This window comes from Gordionus sp. m RMFG-2023, chromosome 1, assembly GCF_954871325.1.
Source record: "Gordionus sp. m RMFG-2023 chromosome 1, tfGorSpeb1-WG-v2, whole genome shotgun sequence".
Lineage (NCBI taxonomy): Eukaryota > Metazoa > Nematomorpha > Gordioida > Chordodea > Parachordodidae > Gordionus > Gordionus sp. m RMFG-2023.
In genome coordinates, this window is record NC_088775.1 from 92,704,357 (window position 1) to 92,719,228 (window position 14,872).

The 14,872-nt window shown below is 30.0% G+C and overlaps 1 protein-coding gene across 1 annotated transcript; it reads left to right on the plus strand.

Annotated features, from left to right (window-relative positions):
• The first annotated feature begins 314 nt into the window (after positions 1 to 314).
• On the plus strand, positions 315 to 2,074 carry LOC135930954 (uncharacterized). Its single transcript, XM_065467756.1, has 3 exons — positions 315 to 821; positions 1,025 to 1,184; positions 1,395 to 2,074. Exons 1-3 carry the CDS (start codon positions 315 to 317, stop codon positions 2,072 to 2,074), a joined length of 1,347 nt encoding a protein of 448 aa, XP_065323828.1.
• Positions 2,075 to 14,872: the final 12,798 nt, after the last annotated feature.

Here is a 14,872-nt window from a genome sequence, read left to right on the forward strand (position 1 = left end):
TAATCAATCTAATTATGGTAGAAATAATACATGGCATGATAATAATCAAAGAAAACAGATCCAATATGGTGATGGAAATCGTAAAAATTACCAATCCTATAGCAACAATTCAAATAATTATAGAGGTAGCGACAACAGTAATAGAAAGCAAATACAATACAATAACAATGATTATAATATGAATATTGAAGAAATTATTGAAGAGAAAATCGACTCTACAAAGAACAAAGATGATAACGATTTTAATATTAACAACTTATCTGAGGACATGCTTAATGATAAAGATAATGCATTTATGACTACTTTAAAAGTGAATGATATTTTTACAACTATGCAAGTCGACACAAGACACAAGTTCCAAACATACTATCATACCTTATGGTCTGGCTAAAATACTTGGTATTAGAGATGTTAAGAAATCCGAGTTACAACTTCCCGCTTATGACGGAAATTTAATTAAGATCATCGGCATCACACAAGTTAAAGGGACTTATGAAGGTATCTCAAAATATTTACAAGCGGTAGTCGTTGAATCAAGGAAAAATACCTTGTTGGGACGTACATGGATCAACGCTTTCAAAAATATTTTAAATAAATTTATAGCAAATATTGACACTAATTACAAAGATGAAGTAAAAAGATTGATTATAGAGTGTGAATCCAAATTGACTAATGGGCCAATCAACAAAGCAAGTGTCAATTTACATTTAAGAAGAGATGCCCAACCTAAAATTATACCGCCTAGATGTATTCCTTATTCAAAAATTGATCTTGTGAGCAATGAACTTAAAAAATGGATACATGATAAAATTTTTGAGCCGGTGAATGATGTCCGATAGGTAAGTACTATTACCGCCGTCTACAAAGATGATGAGAGCATTAGGCTTTGTGCTGATTTTAAGGACACTATAAACCCAGTTTTAGAAGATTTCAGATACCCTCTACCACGAATCAATGATCTAATAGCTAAACTTTTAGAAGGAAAGAAATTTACGAAGATTAACTTTAAAAATGCTTCTTACAGGTTCCGATAGATAAAAGTTGCAGAAATATTTTAACTATATATACGCATTACCGATTTACTAGACTTCCTTTTGGGCTTACCTCATCTGCAATCTTCCAACAGATCATGGACCAAATCTTCGGTGACATGGAAGACGTCATATTTTATATTGATAATTTACGTATAACTGGGAAAAAAGATGAAGCTCACCTTAATAACATAAAAAAAGTGTTTGATAGAATATCATCGTTTGGGCAAGTACCTAACTTCAACAAAAATGTGTTCTTTAAAAATAAAGGGAGGTTCCTGGGTCATGATATTGACGCCAAGGGGATTCATGCTAATCACGACAAAATTGAAGCAATAATTAATATGCCATAACCAAAATCAGCTGCTGAATTATCAACATTTCTGGGAATGGCTGGCTACTATAGAAAATTTTTGAACAATTTTGCAGAAATAGCCGATCCTCTATATAGAATTGTCAACAACGAAAAATGGGCTTGGAACTTAGAACACTTTAAAAGTTTTAATGATCTTAAGAAGTTGATTAGTCTTCCACCTGCTTTGACATATTTTAACCCTGAATTACCTATAGGGATAGCCACTGACACATCTAAATGTGGTTTAGGAGCTGTATTATTTCATACTGAAAAAGACGGTAAAGAAAAACCTATAGCTTTCGCGTCAAGAATTTTATTAAAATCCGAAATGAACTATACCAATATTGAGCGTGAGGCTCTCGCTATTATGCTCGAAATAAAGAGGTTCCAGGAATATTTAATCGGCACAAAATTTACAATTATTACTGACCATAAACCTCTAGTTCACATCTTTACCAAGGGTCTTAAGGATAATAGTACCATGTCCTTAAGACTCCAGAAGTGGAATATAACCTTAGGAGGATATGATTTTAACATAAAGTATAAAGCCGGTAAATATAATGTTGTTCCTGATTGTCTCTCGAGATTGCCACAAGAATGTCATGATGAAGTTGTTGAAAATATCACTATAATAAATGACTATGGGGATTTACCTATCAATTTAATCAAATTCGTGATGAAACTTTGAAAGATATTGAATTAAAACAAGTCATAAATGATATTAAGAACGACAGGCTTATAATGAACAATTCTATAAAAACATTGAATTGGAATTAAGTATAATTAAGGATTGTCTTTCTTTACATAAGCAACAAAATCATAATTCCGTCTTCTATGAGAAAAAATATAGTACAGTCATTACATGAAGGTCACTTGGGAGCAGAAAAAATCAAATCCTTAGCCAAAGATTACATGTGGTGGTCTGGTATAAATAATGACATAGAAATGGAAGTGAAAAGTTGTGATGATTGTAACATATATCATGACAATCCTAAAAAGATACAAAAGCCATGGATTTCGGCAACTAAACCGGTTGAAAGGATACACATAGATTATGCGGGTCCGTTCTTCACAAGAAATTGGTTGATAATAGTCGATGCCTACAGTAAATTTTCAATTATTGTTCCTGTTAAAAATATTACGACCGATGTTACTTTAAAAGAAATTTTTAAAACTATTTCGCTATATGGAATACCTGAAACTATAGTTACTGATACCGGCCCTAACTTCACAAGTAATAATTTTGAAAAATTTTGCAATGATTATGTTTATGGTATCAAACATGTGCTCACATCTGCTTATCACCAGCAATCCAATGGCCAGGTAGAACGCATGGTGAGAATGTTCAAAACACATATGAAAAGGAATATCAAAATTGACTTAGACATCGCACTTGATAAATTTTATTTAATTACAGAAATACGCGTTCGTAATGATACTCATCGTCTACAGACAGGATTTTCACTGGATGCAAACCCCCTTCAAAAACCTTTGCCTACCCCCCTAAAAAATTCTCGCCTCTTTATCATTATTTTCACCTATTTATTTATTGATACTCATTTCAAAGAATTTATAAAGGATAACTTAAATTAATCTATCTCTACTACCAACTATCGATATTTTGTGAATATAAAGAATTTATTTTTTTAGATAATAAATTCAATTAAAACCTCCATTATTTACAATGATATTATTATGGCATTATGAGCTTGCTGAAATATCTAAATCTTTTAAATTACATTTAAAAGGATAGTTAATAACAATGTGTATGATTGTTTGCAATATATAGATTTTGTCGATGAATTGTATTATAATAATACTATGATAAAAATACTAATTTTTACAGCAATAAATTTTGTCCTATTTCATCTAAAAATTTAATAGATAACCCCCCAAAAAATTTATCTTACCCCCATTAAAGAAGCTTACCCCATACACCCTCAGAGAAAATAGGATGCAAACTGTTCCTACCCCTCCCGCTCATGTAGACGCTGATGATACTGCAGGAGTTACACCTTCTAAGAGAATGTTCAATCGAGATATTAGAGTTAAATGGGACTTATTAAAACCGTTGGAGGAGAAGCAGAACAAAATAAACGTTATACCACGAAATAGAACCTTTAACGTCGGAGATTTTGTTTGGTATAAAGTACAAGATGATGACAAATGGTGTAAAGGCATGGTCACACACAAAGAAAGTGACATGATGTTCCAAATTAAGACTGATTAAGGTATCTTGAGGAGACACTTATAGATTAATTAAGATTAAGAAACTGTTTTAACACACTTATTAATTATGACTCTAAGGATTCTTTTAAGGAGGGGGGTGTGGACAAAAATATAATAATTACTGATAAAAATGATATAACACCGATTTCTAGACTAGTGCAAATTAAACAAAAACCTGCTTAGATTACATAACTTAAAATATAAAAATAAAGTAAATTAAATATTAAACGCTTACACTAAAACGCAAAAAATGAAAAAACGCTAAAAATATTATATAACAATCTTATTGATTTATCATTCTTCATTTATTCTTATATCCAACTTGATGAACTATTATTTTATTCGTAACTTACTGATGATAATAACAATTTTGAAAATTGATAATAATAATGATTGTATATTACAAGCAAGCTACATGACAAATTCACAATTTATAAGGACAACTTACGATAAGGTAACAGGCTTACGATTTAAACAAACTAACGATTAGGACAAGCCAACGATTACTATGACTTATGAAACAACTTGATGGTCAAAACGATAAACCACTTGGACAACAAATTAACTATGACAGCTTAATTGAAATTATGAGAAGGCTTCTTTTAGAAGAAGGAGAATGTTGAATAAAGTAAATTATAATGTGTATTATTCATATTCTATCTTTATTTTAGTTTTATAAATCGTAACGTGTGTTATTCATATTCTATCTTTATTTTAGTTTTATAAATCGTAACGTGTGTTATTCATACTTTATTTCAGTTTTATAAATCGTAACGTGTGTTATTCATATTATATCTTTAATTTAGTTTTACTTTCATATATTTTCATTTTAGTTTTACTTTAAGTTAACCTTTTTATGTATATTCTAATTTTATTTTTGTAAAAATGTTATGTATATGATATGAAAAAGAGAAATAAAACAGATAAAAAAATAATAGTTTTACTTTTCTTCAATTATATAGAATTGGTTATAAAATATTAGGTAAAATGCCACTTTTACAGACATATTTGACAGTTATAGAATATATTAAAGACAATTGTTAAATAAATTTTACTAATTAATGCTTTTAATAATAAATATAAGTAACAATTTGCATTATCTAATTAATTTTAACAAAAAATATTAAAAATTGAATGCAAATTAACCAATATCTATTATTTGTATGACTATGTAATTTAAGATTATTACTCCTGCTATTGAGAGCATTTGATGGCATAATTTAGGTGAGCAATAATGGTCAATTGTCTAGTTGTTTATCATTAAAAGTGGAAGATAATCTTTTAGAAATTTAATATCTCACTTTTTCTCAATTACTTATCTAGCTTCCATAATGTCATCTAAGAGTAACCTCTAATCATCACAGCGTCTACATTACAGGATTTTCACTGGATGCAACTTCCTTCAAAAACCTATTCCTTAAGGGCCTTTAAATTTTAATTGAAGTAAATTAGATTACCGATTAAAATAACAATTATAAAATTGTTGCTTTTATTTTTAAATGAGTCAAAAAATATAATCTTATTTTTTGAAAGTGTTAAAAAAAATGACTAAACTGAAAATGGGCATCATAACTCTAAAAATAATTATATAAACTTCAAATTTTTTTCGTTTATGTTTATATAAATTAGTTTACACAAAATAAGTCAAAAATAATAATATATTTTTTTTTTTAAATTCAAGAATAACTAACATGAGAATGGATAATCATTATACAATTTCTTTATTTAGTATGTATATGTAAATCAAGTATTCTATCACATGACAAATATTATAAAACTGAATTATTGATTTGTATATGACATTTATAACATTAATAATATATATAATATATCTCATTTATAACATATCTCCACACATATGATCTTACAACTCCTCAATCAGCCGATTTGTAGGTTTCCTAGCTCTTTGTGATTTCCGCGTTTCTAGTTTTCCGTTATCTTTCACATTTTCTAAAATCTCAGCTATATCCGACTCTCTATTTTTTTCCTCTCTCTCTGACTCCATATTTTCTCCATTTTCTTCCTCTCTCTCTGACTCCATATTTTCTTTATTTTCTTCCATTGGCCCAGACTTCTCCATTTCTTTAGCTACCTCCCTTTTTCGAAGTTGATCCGCATGCTTTCGTAACATTCTATCCTTGCTTTTTACCAAATAAGAATATCTACCAGTTCTGAATTTTATAACTCCTTCTCTCCAACCTGTTCATTATGCACCCATATCGCTTATGCAATCTCAAATTCCCTCATTTGACTATGTTCATCATGCGCTGCTTTTTGTCGTATATTCGATCCTTCCATTTCATACCAAACATTTGGATGTAACCAATTTAATCCCGTTTTTAAATTTCGCCCCAATAATAACTTTGCCGGTGAACGTCCATTTGATTGATGTTCACCCATTCTATATGCTATCAAAACTTCTCCCATGGCTTCCTCAGGTTCCCTGATGTCTTTCCTAGTTGCAAAATATCGACTCTTGAGGGTTCGTATCATTCTTTCCGCTAAACCGTTCGTTTTTGGATGGTACGGTGTTGTATGTATCAATTTAATATTTTTCTCGAAACAAATTTTTCGAAATTCTCCAGAAATAAATTGAGGTCCATTATCTGATACAATTTATTTTGGTGTACCAAACCGTGCGAATCATTTCCTTAAAGCCCTGATTATTGTCAGGACGTGGTCTCTCTCATTAACTCAACCTCAACCCATTTAGTATGTGGATCAACTCCAATTAACCATGAATACGAATCAATAGGCCCCGCGAAATCCAAATGAATTCGTTCCCATGGAATATTAGATATGTTCTACGAATATAAAGGAACCTCTATAATATTCGACCGGTTACTTTGACATGGCATACATTGACGAACATATTGTTCAATGTCTTTATCGCAATTAGGCCCCCAACAATACATTCTAAAAATTGATTTCATAGCATTTATTCCTGGATGTCCTCTGTGTATAATCATTAATATTGATTTCCTCAAAACGGTTGGAATTACCAACTTCCCATTCCATTCAATAACATCATGATCTACTGACAATTCCTCTCTACGATTATAAAAACAAAGTAACCGCATCAAACTCCACCCATCCACGCTCAATGTTTTTAATTATTTTTTTAAACAAGCTATCATTCCTTGTTTCCTTTTGGAGTTCAACTTGACTAATATTTATTTCGTGATATTTATAGCTCTGATTTTTAACGCATTTTTTCGATCGTTATTTGATTCTATGCCCTCTACTGGCAGTCTAGATAATGTATCAGCTACTTTATTATCTTTTCCAGGAACATATTCAATATCAAAATCATATGCGGACATTTTACAAGCCCAGCGTGTTAATCGACTATTGGATATTTTTGGTAGTTCCCGTTTATCACCAACTAATTTTTCCAAAGGTTTATGATCTGTTCGCAATATAAATTTTCGACCAAAAATGAAAGTACGAAATTTTTCCATTCCAAGCAAAAGTTCTCGTGCCTCTTTATCTATTGGTGCATAATTCTTCTCTGACTCCAATAATGTTCGCGAGGCAAATGCGATAGTTGCTAATACCTTTTTTTTACTAAATGACACAACACAGTTCCAAAACCAATGTTGGAGGCGTCACATTCCAATATAATTGGCAAGTTTGGCGAATATGGAATTCTCGTTTTATTTGTTGACAAAAGCTGTTATTTTATCAAATACCTCTTGTTCCCTGTCCGACCAACCCCAGCAACATTTAATGCTTGTTAATTTATGCAATGGAGCGACAAATCCATGCAGATGTGGCAAAAATCTCTCGTGATAATTCACAAGTCCTAAAAAAGATTGTAATTGGTGTATATTAATAGGAGTTGGTATCCTTCGAATAGCATCTATTTTTTCTTTCGCTGGGTATATTCCATTTTTGTCTATTACAAAACCTAGAAAAGAAACTGATTCATTTAAAAATCGTATTTGGCCCATTTTGCTATCATACCCACCTGTTTTAATTTCATTAATACTTTTTTTACGTTATTCAAATGTTCTACATCATTTTTCCCCGTTATGATAATATCGTCAAGATATACTCCGGTCATTTGGCAGTCTTGTAATAAATTAACCATATCTTTGGAAAATGGTAGGCACACTAGAAAAACCGAAAGGCATACATTGATATTGGAAATAACCAATATGGGTTGATATGGTTAAGTATTCTTTTAAACTCTCTTTTATTGGTAATTGTAAATATGCATCTTTCAAATCTATTACCGTAAATTTCAGCCCATCTTTTAATTTGGTTAAAAGGTCATCCACCGTTGGTATAATATGATAATCGTATAAAATATATGGGTTTAATGTTACCTTAAAATCCGCATAAATCCTGATTTCTCCAGTTTTGCGTACGTTTACTGTTGCAGTAGCCCATGTCAAGCGTTTTTTTGTTGTGTCAATCTCCTTCAATATTCCCGATTTAACCAATCTATCGAGTTCCATTTCAATTGGTTTTCGTAATGGAAAAGGTACTCTACGAGCTGGCCATGATTTCGGCCTTGTTGCCTCACTCAGATGTATGCTAACTTCTATATCATTCACCCATCCTGGCTTGTCATCAAAAACAATGAAAAATTCTGTCGTCATGCCAGCAATTTGTTTATCGGTTGTCATAACCTCTTTACTTGTAATACTACGTATAGTAACTTGTCGTGGGATAAACATATTAAATGCCAGTATCCATAGTAGTCCAAATAATGGTATGTCATTTGAACGGGTCACCACAATCGGTAGTGATCTGCTTATCTTTTCAAGACGAACCCTCACCATAGTCTCACTAAGTACATCTACCGGTTGGTTACCACTTACCATATGACAAAGGTTGTTGGTCCAAGCTTGGGTCGGCCAATTTCATTACAATATTGTTTCCCAATCACCGATACCTGTGCCCCCGTATCATAGTCAAATTCTATAGGTACTCCTTTATCCTAACAGATATCTTCGCACTATTTCTACCAATTTGGGAAATATTATTAATTGAATCTGATGAGTCATTGGCTATAACTAAAATTTCCTTTTTCTTTATTATTTATATATGGATACTTTTGATTAGAAAAATTGATTATTCTCTATCTGCTCCTTAGGTTTATTGACCTTTTTTACCATCATATTTGTCACTTCATTATCAGCCTTTCCATTGCCAAAGCCATATTTAAAACCTGTTGAAAACTCACTCTTTCTATGTCATTTATTCCATATGGAAATCTGGTGCGAATATCTTTCTCCAATGCACCCATTTTGATTCCAGCCACCATCTGATCCCTCAATCTCCCATCCAGGTCATTTTCAAATTTACACTCTTGTGCCAATTTTTTAAGTCGGTTTTCAAACTCAGCAACTGCTTAACCATCCCCTCTTTCTATCCGAATAAACTTAATTCTCGAGCTGAATAACATTAAAATAGGCTTAAATACTCTTTTACCCACTTAAATTATCTCCTCATAATTAAGTCCTTTCAAAATTTTTGGATGTACAAAAGACCTCATCTCTGCCAAATTACTAATCTCCATATAAGCAAATAATATTTTTTTCTTGGTTTCATGATTTATTAATATATCTCTTACCTCCAACACATCATCTATATATTCAATATAATCTTGAAAGTTGTTTTCTTTATCATAATTTTCAAATTTCATTTGTATAATATTATTTACTTGATTAATATTATTCGTTTCGTTTGATATATTCAATTCACCACTAGTAATTGGTTTATCTTCTTTATTCATAATAAGAACGTCGCCAATATACAATTTCTTTATTTAGTATGTATATGTAAATCAAGTATTCTAATCACATGACAAATATTATAAAACTGTATGATTGATTTGTATATGACATTTATAACATTAATAATATATATAATATATCTCATTTACAACAATCATAACTCCAAAAATGATGATGAAAACTTCAAATTTTATATGTACCAAATAAATTAATCCAGAGCAAAGAATAAAGCTCCTTATAATTCATAAAAAAATTAATTTTAAATCTATTACGCCTTCTAACCGAAATTTATTTATGCTTTTATATTTTTTATTATGGGGTGTTCTAAACACTATACATATTTAAATCTATGGATGAACCTTTTATTCCATACTTAATTTCTATTTATTTGTTAATTTTGGACATAAATTTGATTTAAATGACAAAAATATTTTATTTATATTTTCTAAAAATACAGATAAGCTATTAAATAAAGATAAATTTGTACATATATGCATCATAAGCCACAAAAAACGTGTGGAGCATTGATATTAATTTGGCAAAATTTTATGTGATGGAAAATCTAAATCTCCATTTTCAATCAATTTAGATAAAAAGGATTTGAGTATATATATGATATCTCCATCTGATTTACTTACATATTTGATAGCAATAGCAAATTACTATAAATCTACCCTTACCATCTACTAATGCTTGTAATATAATTGGAGAAATATTGTATGTAATTGTATGTAGTGAATAGAGGTGGGCACGGGGGTGGCAATAAAAAATATTCACGCTGAGCTCTAAGTAATTTTCGACCCACGAAAGGCAATATTTTGATTCACGCCCGAAAATTCACAGTGTTTGTAAATTTTTCAAAACTTTAAATGCTAAAATTTTTTACACTTTTTTTGATTTTGAATTTATTCTATTCATTTCTTTAATTTCCATAATCCATAATAACAAAAAAATAAATAACATATTTATAAATCCAAATTTTTACTTAGAAAAAAAAAGAATGTCTATCTATTTTTTTTTTAATTTCAATTGTGTACGCCTTTCTTCTAATAGGCAATTGACTACAGAAAATAACCTTTCACTAGAAGTTGAATTTGCCAGGGCTGACAAAATTTTACTCTCTAATTTTCTCAAATAAATTTTCCTGCTTCCAAAACTTCAAAATATTGCCATTGTTATTTGTTTTATGGGAATCTTTTAAATTCACATAGCTTTCATCGGTAGATGTTTATGCTTCATCAGAATCATCTAAAAATATGTTTCATTTAGAATATATGAAATGTAGGATGAATTAGGAAAGTTATAAATGACAGTTGACATTTACTTATGCATATCATCTAATTTTATATCATTTCACACTTTTAAGATTGTTTTGTAAATATCTTCCTTTATATATGCATATATATATATAGATTTTTGAAATCCTCCAATATTAAAAAATAGGTTTATTTATTCCGAAGGAAATGAAAAATTAAATTTATACATACATATTTTTAAAAGTAACTAGTTACTCTTGGCAGTTACATTGGTAAAAATATGACTAGTTACAGTTACTAACAGTTATTTTTTAGCTAAAATGTAACTAACAACACTGATATATACTATCATTGTTATATTTTAAAATAAAAATCAGTTCTATTTTCAACATTTAAATATTTTTTAGCCACAATTTCTAAATTTGAATCATGTTAAGATTTATAAATTTGAAGATGGTATATAATAAGATAAATCCCAAATAATTGAATTTAAAAACATTTAAAGGAAAATTTAATGTAAACTAAAGAAAAGAAGAAAAAAAATGGAAGATGCAAACATTATTGAAATCGCTTCTTATAAGTAGAAAGATTTTATAATCTAAGATATCTGGGATTGATCACTTCAATTCCACTTACCATACAATTATATATTTTTTTTTTACTATTCCAAACCATAGCGACATCTAGCATTATTAAATAGATAAATCAGAGCCCATTTGTTAAAATGGCGTCGGAAAAATATTACGCAATTGAAAACATCTGTTAGCGAAAACTAGAGGCAGTGTACTACTGGCTAAAATATTGAGTTAGTTGGTTTTTTTTAAAAGTCTGTTTCAAAACTTGAGCCATTTAAGCAACACTAGAGTGACATCTTCTCCTTCTCTCCTATAAATAATTTCTTATCTCCTTAAATTATCGAGACTCACCAATAAAATTATGTATTCTTTTTTTAAATAACATATTCTTCCATATTTAAATAATGAATAGGGAATCTGTAAGAATGTCAATCAAACACGAAGAACGCCAATCATATTATTGAATACCTGAAATAAAAATGGGATAAAATTTAGAAGGATATTTAGGATGCAGCAGCTTCAGAATTCCCACTGACGCCTGTTAATAATCAATCGTAGTTTATAAATTATGGGGAATATTGGGAAAATTTTTTTTATATTAAAATAAAAAAATAAATATTATTATAATTTGAAGAGGATTCAATAATTATGGGGAAAATATTTCAGATTTCTAATAAAAATATAATGTGATTTTATTTATTTTATTTTTAACGAATTTCAAAAAATATTTAATTTTTTTTTAGCTTTCACCTTTTTCAGGTTGTAATCTCCTTCAATGACTCTCTCCACTTTATGTTATTCATGCTGGATCTTATATTTTAATTTATAATTTTTGTATCTTTCATATGGCTTTATTGGACAAGTATCCTAGCACCCAGCTGTCCCAAGCCTGTCGGTGGATAGGGTTGACATTTCTAAGCTCGGAAATTTATCTTATCACATGTCTTTACATGTCAGTCATCGAATCAAAACCTAAAATAATTTTACAGATCATTATCAGGATCGAATCTGATGTCTTCGACCTCCAAGCATACCTCATTAACCAACTAGACCACTCCGACATTTTATTTTATCATTATAAGAAGTGCAAAAAAAAATAAATACTCAATGAAACTCTTAAAATAATTTTTTTTAAATATATTATAGAGGGAAAGGAAGATACTAGGATATGGGCCGGGCCGGGTTGTACTTACAAATGGTATACATCTGCAGGTATCCGATTATTTTCTACTTCTCCGCTTATTTATTATTTTTTGAAAGTCCGAATCGGATTTGTTTTTTTTTGGTGGGATTTCGATCATTTAAACCCACTCCTCCGTCTAAGATCGATGATTTTACTCTAGAACTCTATATTATCTTCTGATACAGAAAATAGTTTTTTAATAATAATGGCCGTATCGGATATCTACGTGTTAACATTCTTCCCCCCCCCCCAAAAAAAAACACACACATTTCATAAGCGATAGCATAAATTTTATTTTTTCAGACATAAAAAAAACTATATTTATATAAAATTTTATTAAATATAATATATTATTTCCTGATTTTTTATTTTATTATTAAAAACGTGAAAAACATGTATTTTTTTTATTGCTTGGATCAACATTATATTTTAAAGAAATATCCTTAATTTAATATATTTTTTTTTCCCCATTAGTTTTGAAATAAAAATATTCTTAAAATTATATTAACTTTCTAATCTTAAATTTTTATAATTTTGAAGTCTAGAGGCATGCCAAACTTGTTGATATAATGTCTAGAAAATAAAAAGAGAGTGAGTGATGACAGGACCGACACTCTTTATTGGACAAGGTGGTATGTTCAACAGAGAGATGGATATGCCAGGTTATGGAGGTTTCTTTCAATCAGGCCTATCACGTTTTTAGCCTTCAATCATTAAGCGTATAGGTTTATTGGGCAAATATTAGAAATGATGAAAGACACGTATAATCTTTGGGAAGTGAGAAAATAAAGGCTGGTAAGCAGAACAATAGAAAATGTTTCAAGTGGACATAATTTTTGAGTCATAGCTGACAAATAAAAATTATTACCCCTTATTTAAAAATTTGTAAAAAAATTTTTTTTGTATATAATAAAAATTGTATCTGTATCTACGTAGCCTTGTTAAACGGGTCAATTAACTCGATATCTTATCCAGAATAATATTGCGCATGCCCAAAGATCGTGCTCATAGTTGGCACACATAGGATTGATGATCCAATTGGCGAAATCTCGACGCTTAGGCATTATTTTTTCCTGGCTAAAGTCATCCATTTTTAAAAATCGGCACAAATGGAACCGTTATAATAAACACTAGTATCTGGATAACTTTTTGATGTATCTAGATCCATTTTAAAAGTATCTTTTTAACAAAATCTCTGTAAAATAGATATTATTATTTTTATTTATTTTTTGATAATTTTTATTATTTTCCTAATTTATTTTAAACAACATTATATTATATTACACTCCCCCCCCCAATATATTTTTTCAAAGGGTTACTATAATATAACAATTTTTTAAAAAAAAAGAAAAAAATTTATATTATTTAAAATTATAAGGTTCTATCTACAATAAATTATTAAAACTAATATACTTTTGTTTTTGCCGACTATCCAACAAATTTTATAAACATTTTGTTGTTGTTTGTTTTTTTCCACCTCCTACTAACTTCCTTCCCTCCTCCATGTTTTATTTTTTTTTTAAATATTACAAAAAAAAATTAATAATTTTGAATCGGCCATATTTAATAAAAAAAAATTATTTTTGAATGTTTTTCGTTTTTTACTAATTTACCCTTTGGTACCATTTTGCACGGCTCGGGTATAATTTTTTTCTAAAAATTTTTTTCCCACCCAGCCCGGATTTTACATTTTTAGGCCCGGCCCGGTTTTCTAATTTTCAAGCTAAACCCGGATTTGACATTTTTAGGCCCGGCCCGGTTTTCTAATTTTCAAGCTAAACCCGGATTTTACATTTTTAGGCCCGGCCCGGTTTTCTAATTTTCAAGCTAAACCCGGATTTTACATTTTTAGGCCCGGCCCGGTTTTCTAATTTTCAAGCTAATTCCCGGATTTTACATTTTTAGGCCCGGCCCGGTTTTCTAATTTTCAAGCTAATTCCCGGATTTTACATTTTTAGGCCCGGCCCGGTTTTCTAATTTTCAAGCTAAACCCGGATTTTACACTTTTAGGCCCGGCCCGGTTTTCTAATTTTCAAGCTAAACCCGGATTTTACATTTTTAGGCCCGGCCCGGTTTTTCTAATTTTCAAGCTAAACCCGGATTTTACATTTTTAGGCCCGGCCCGGTTTTCTAATTTTCAAGCTAAACCCGGATTTTACATTTTTAGGCCCGGCCCGGTTTTCTAATTTTCAAGCTAAACCCGGATTTTACATTTTTAGGCCCGGCCCGGTTTTCTAATTTTCAAGCTAAACCCGGATTTTTTTTTAAAAAAAAAAAGATTATATTTATATTAGGTTTTAATATCCGGCCAGGCCAGGCTCGGCCCGTGTATATTTAAAAAAATTAAAATACGGCCCGACCCGTGTGCCAGGTTCTGGCCGGTTCGGTCCTGCGGTCTCTGATATATGTTAAATATCGAAATAGATATATCATAGGCAGAACTATTTTATTTTATTTTTTGTTGATAATTTTTTAAAAAAAACATTTTTTTTTGTA

Excerpts from the sequence above, each read along its gene's own strand:
- LOC135930954 (XM_065467756.1), top strand. The coding sequence starts at position 315 with ATGATATTTTTACAACTATGCAAGTCGACACAAGACACAAGTTCCAAA. Across the intron at positions 822-1,024 it reads ATGATAAAATTTTTGAGCCG|GTTCCGATAGATAAAAGTTG; the intron begins GTGAATGATGTC and ends TGCTTCTTACAG. Across the intron at positions 1,185-1,394 it reads ATTTTATATTGATAATTTAC|CTGCTGAATTATCAACATTT; the intron begins GTATAACTGGGA and ends AACCAAAATCAG.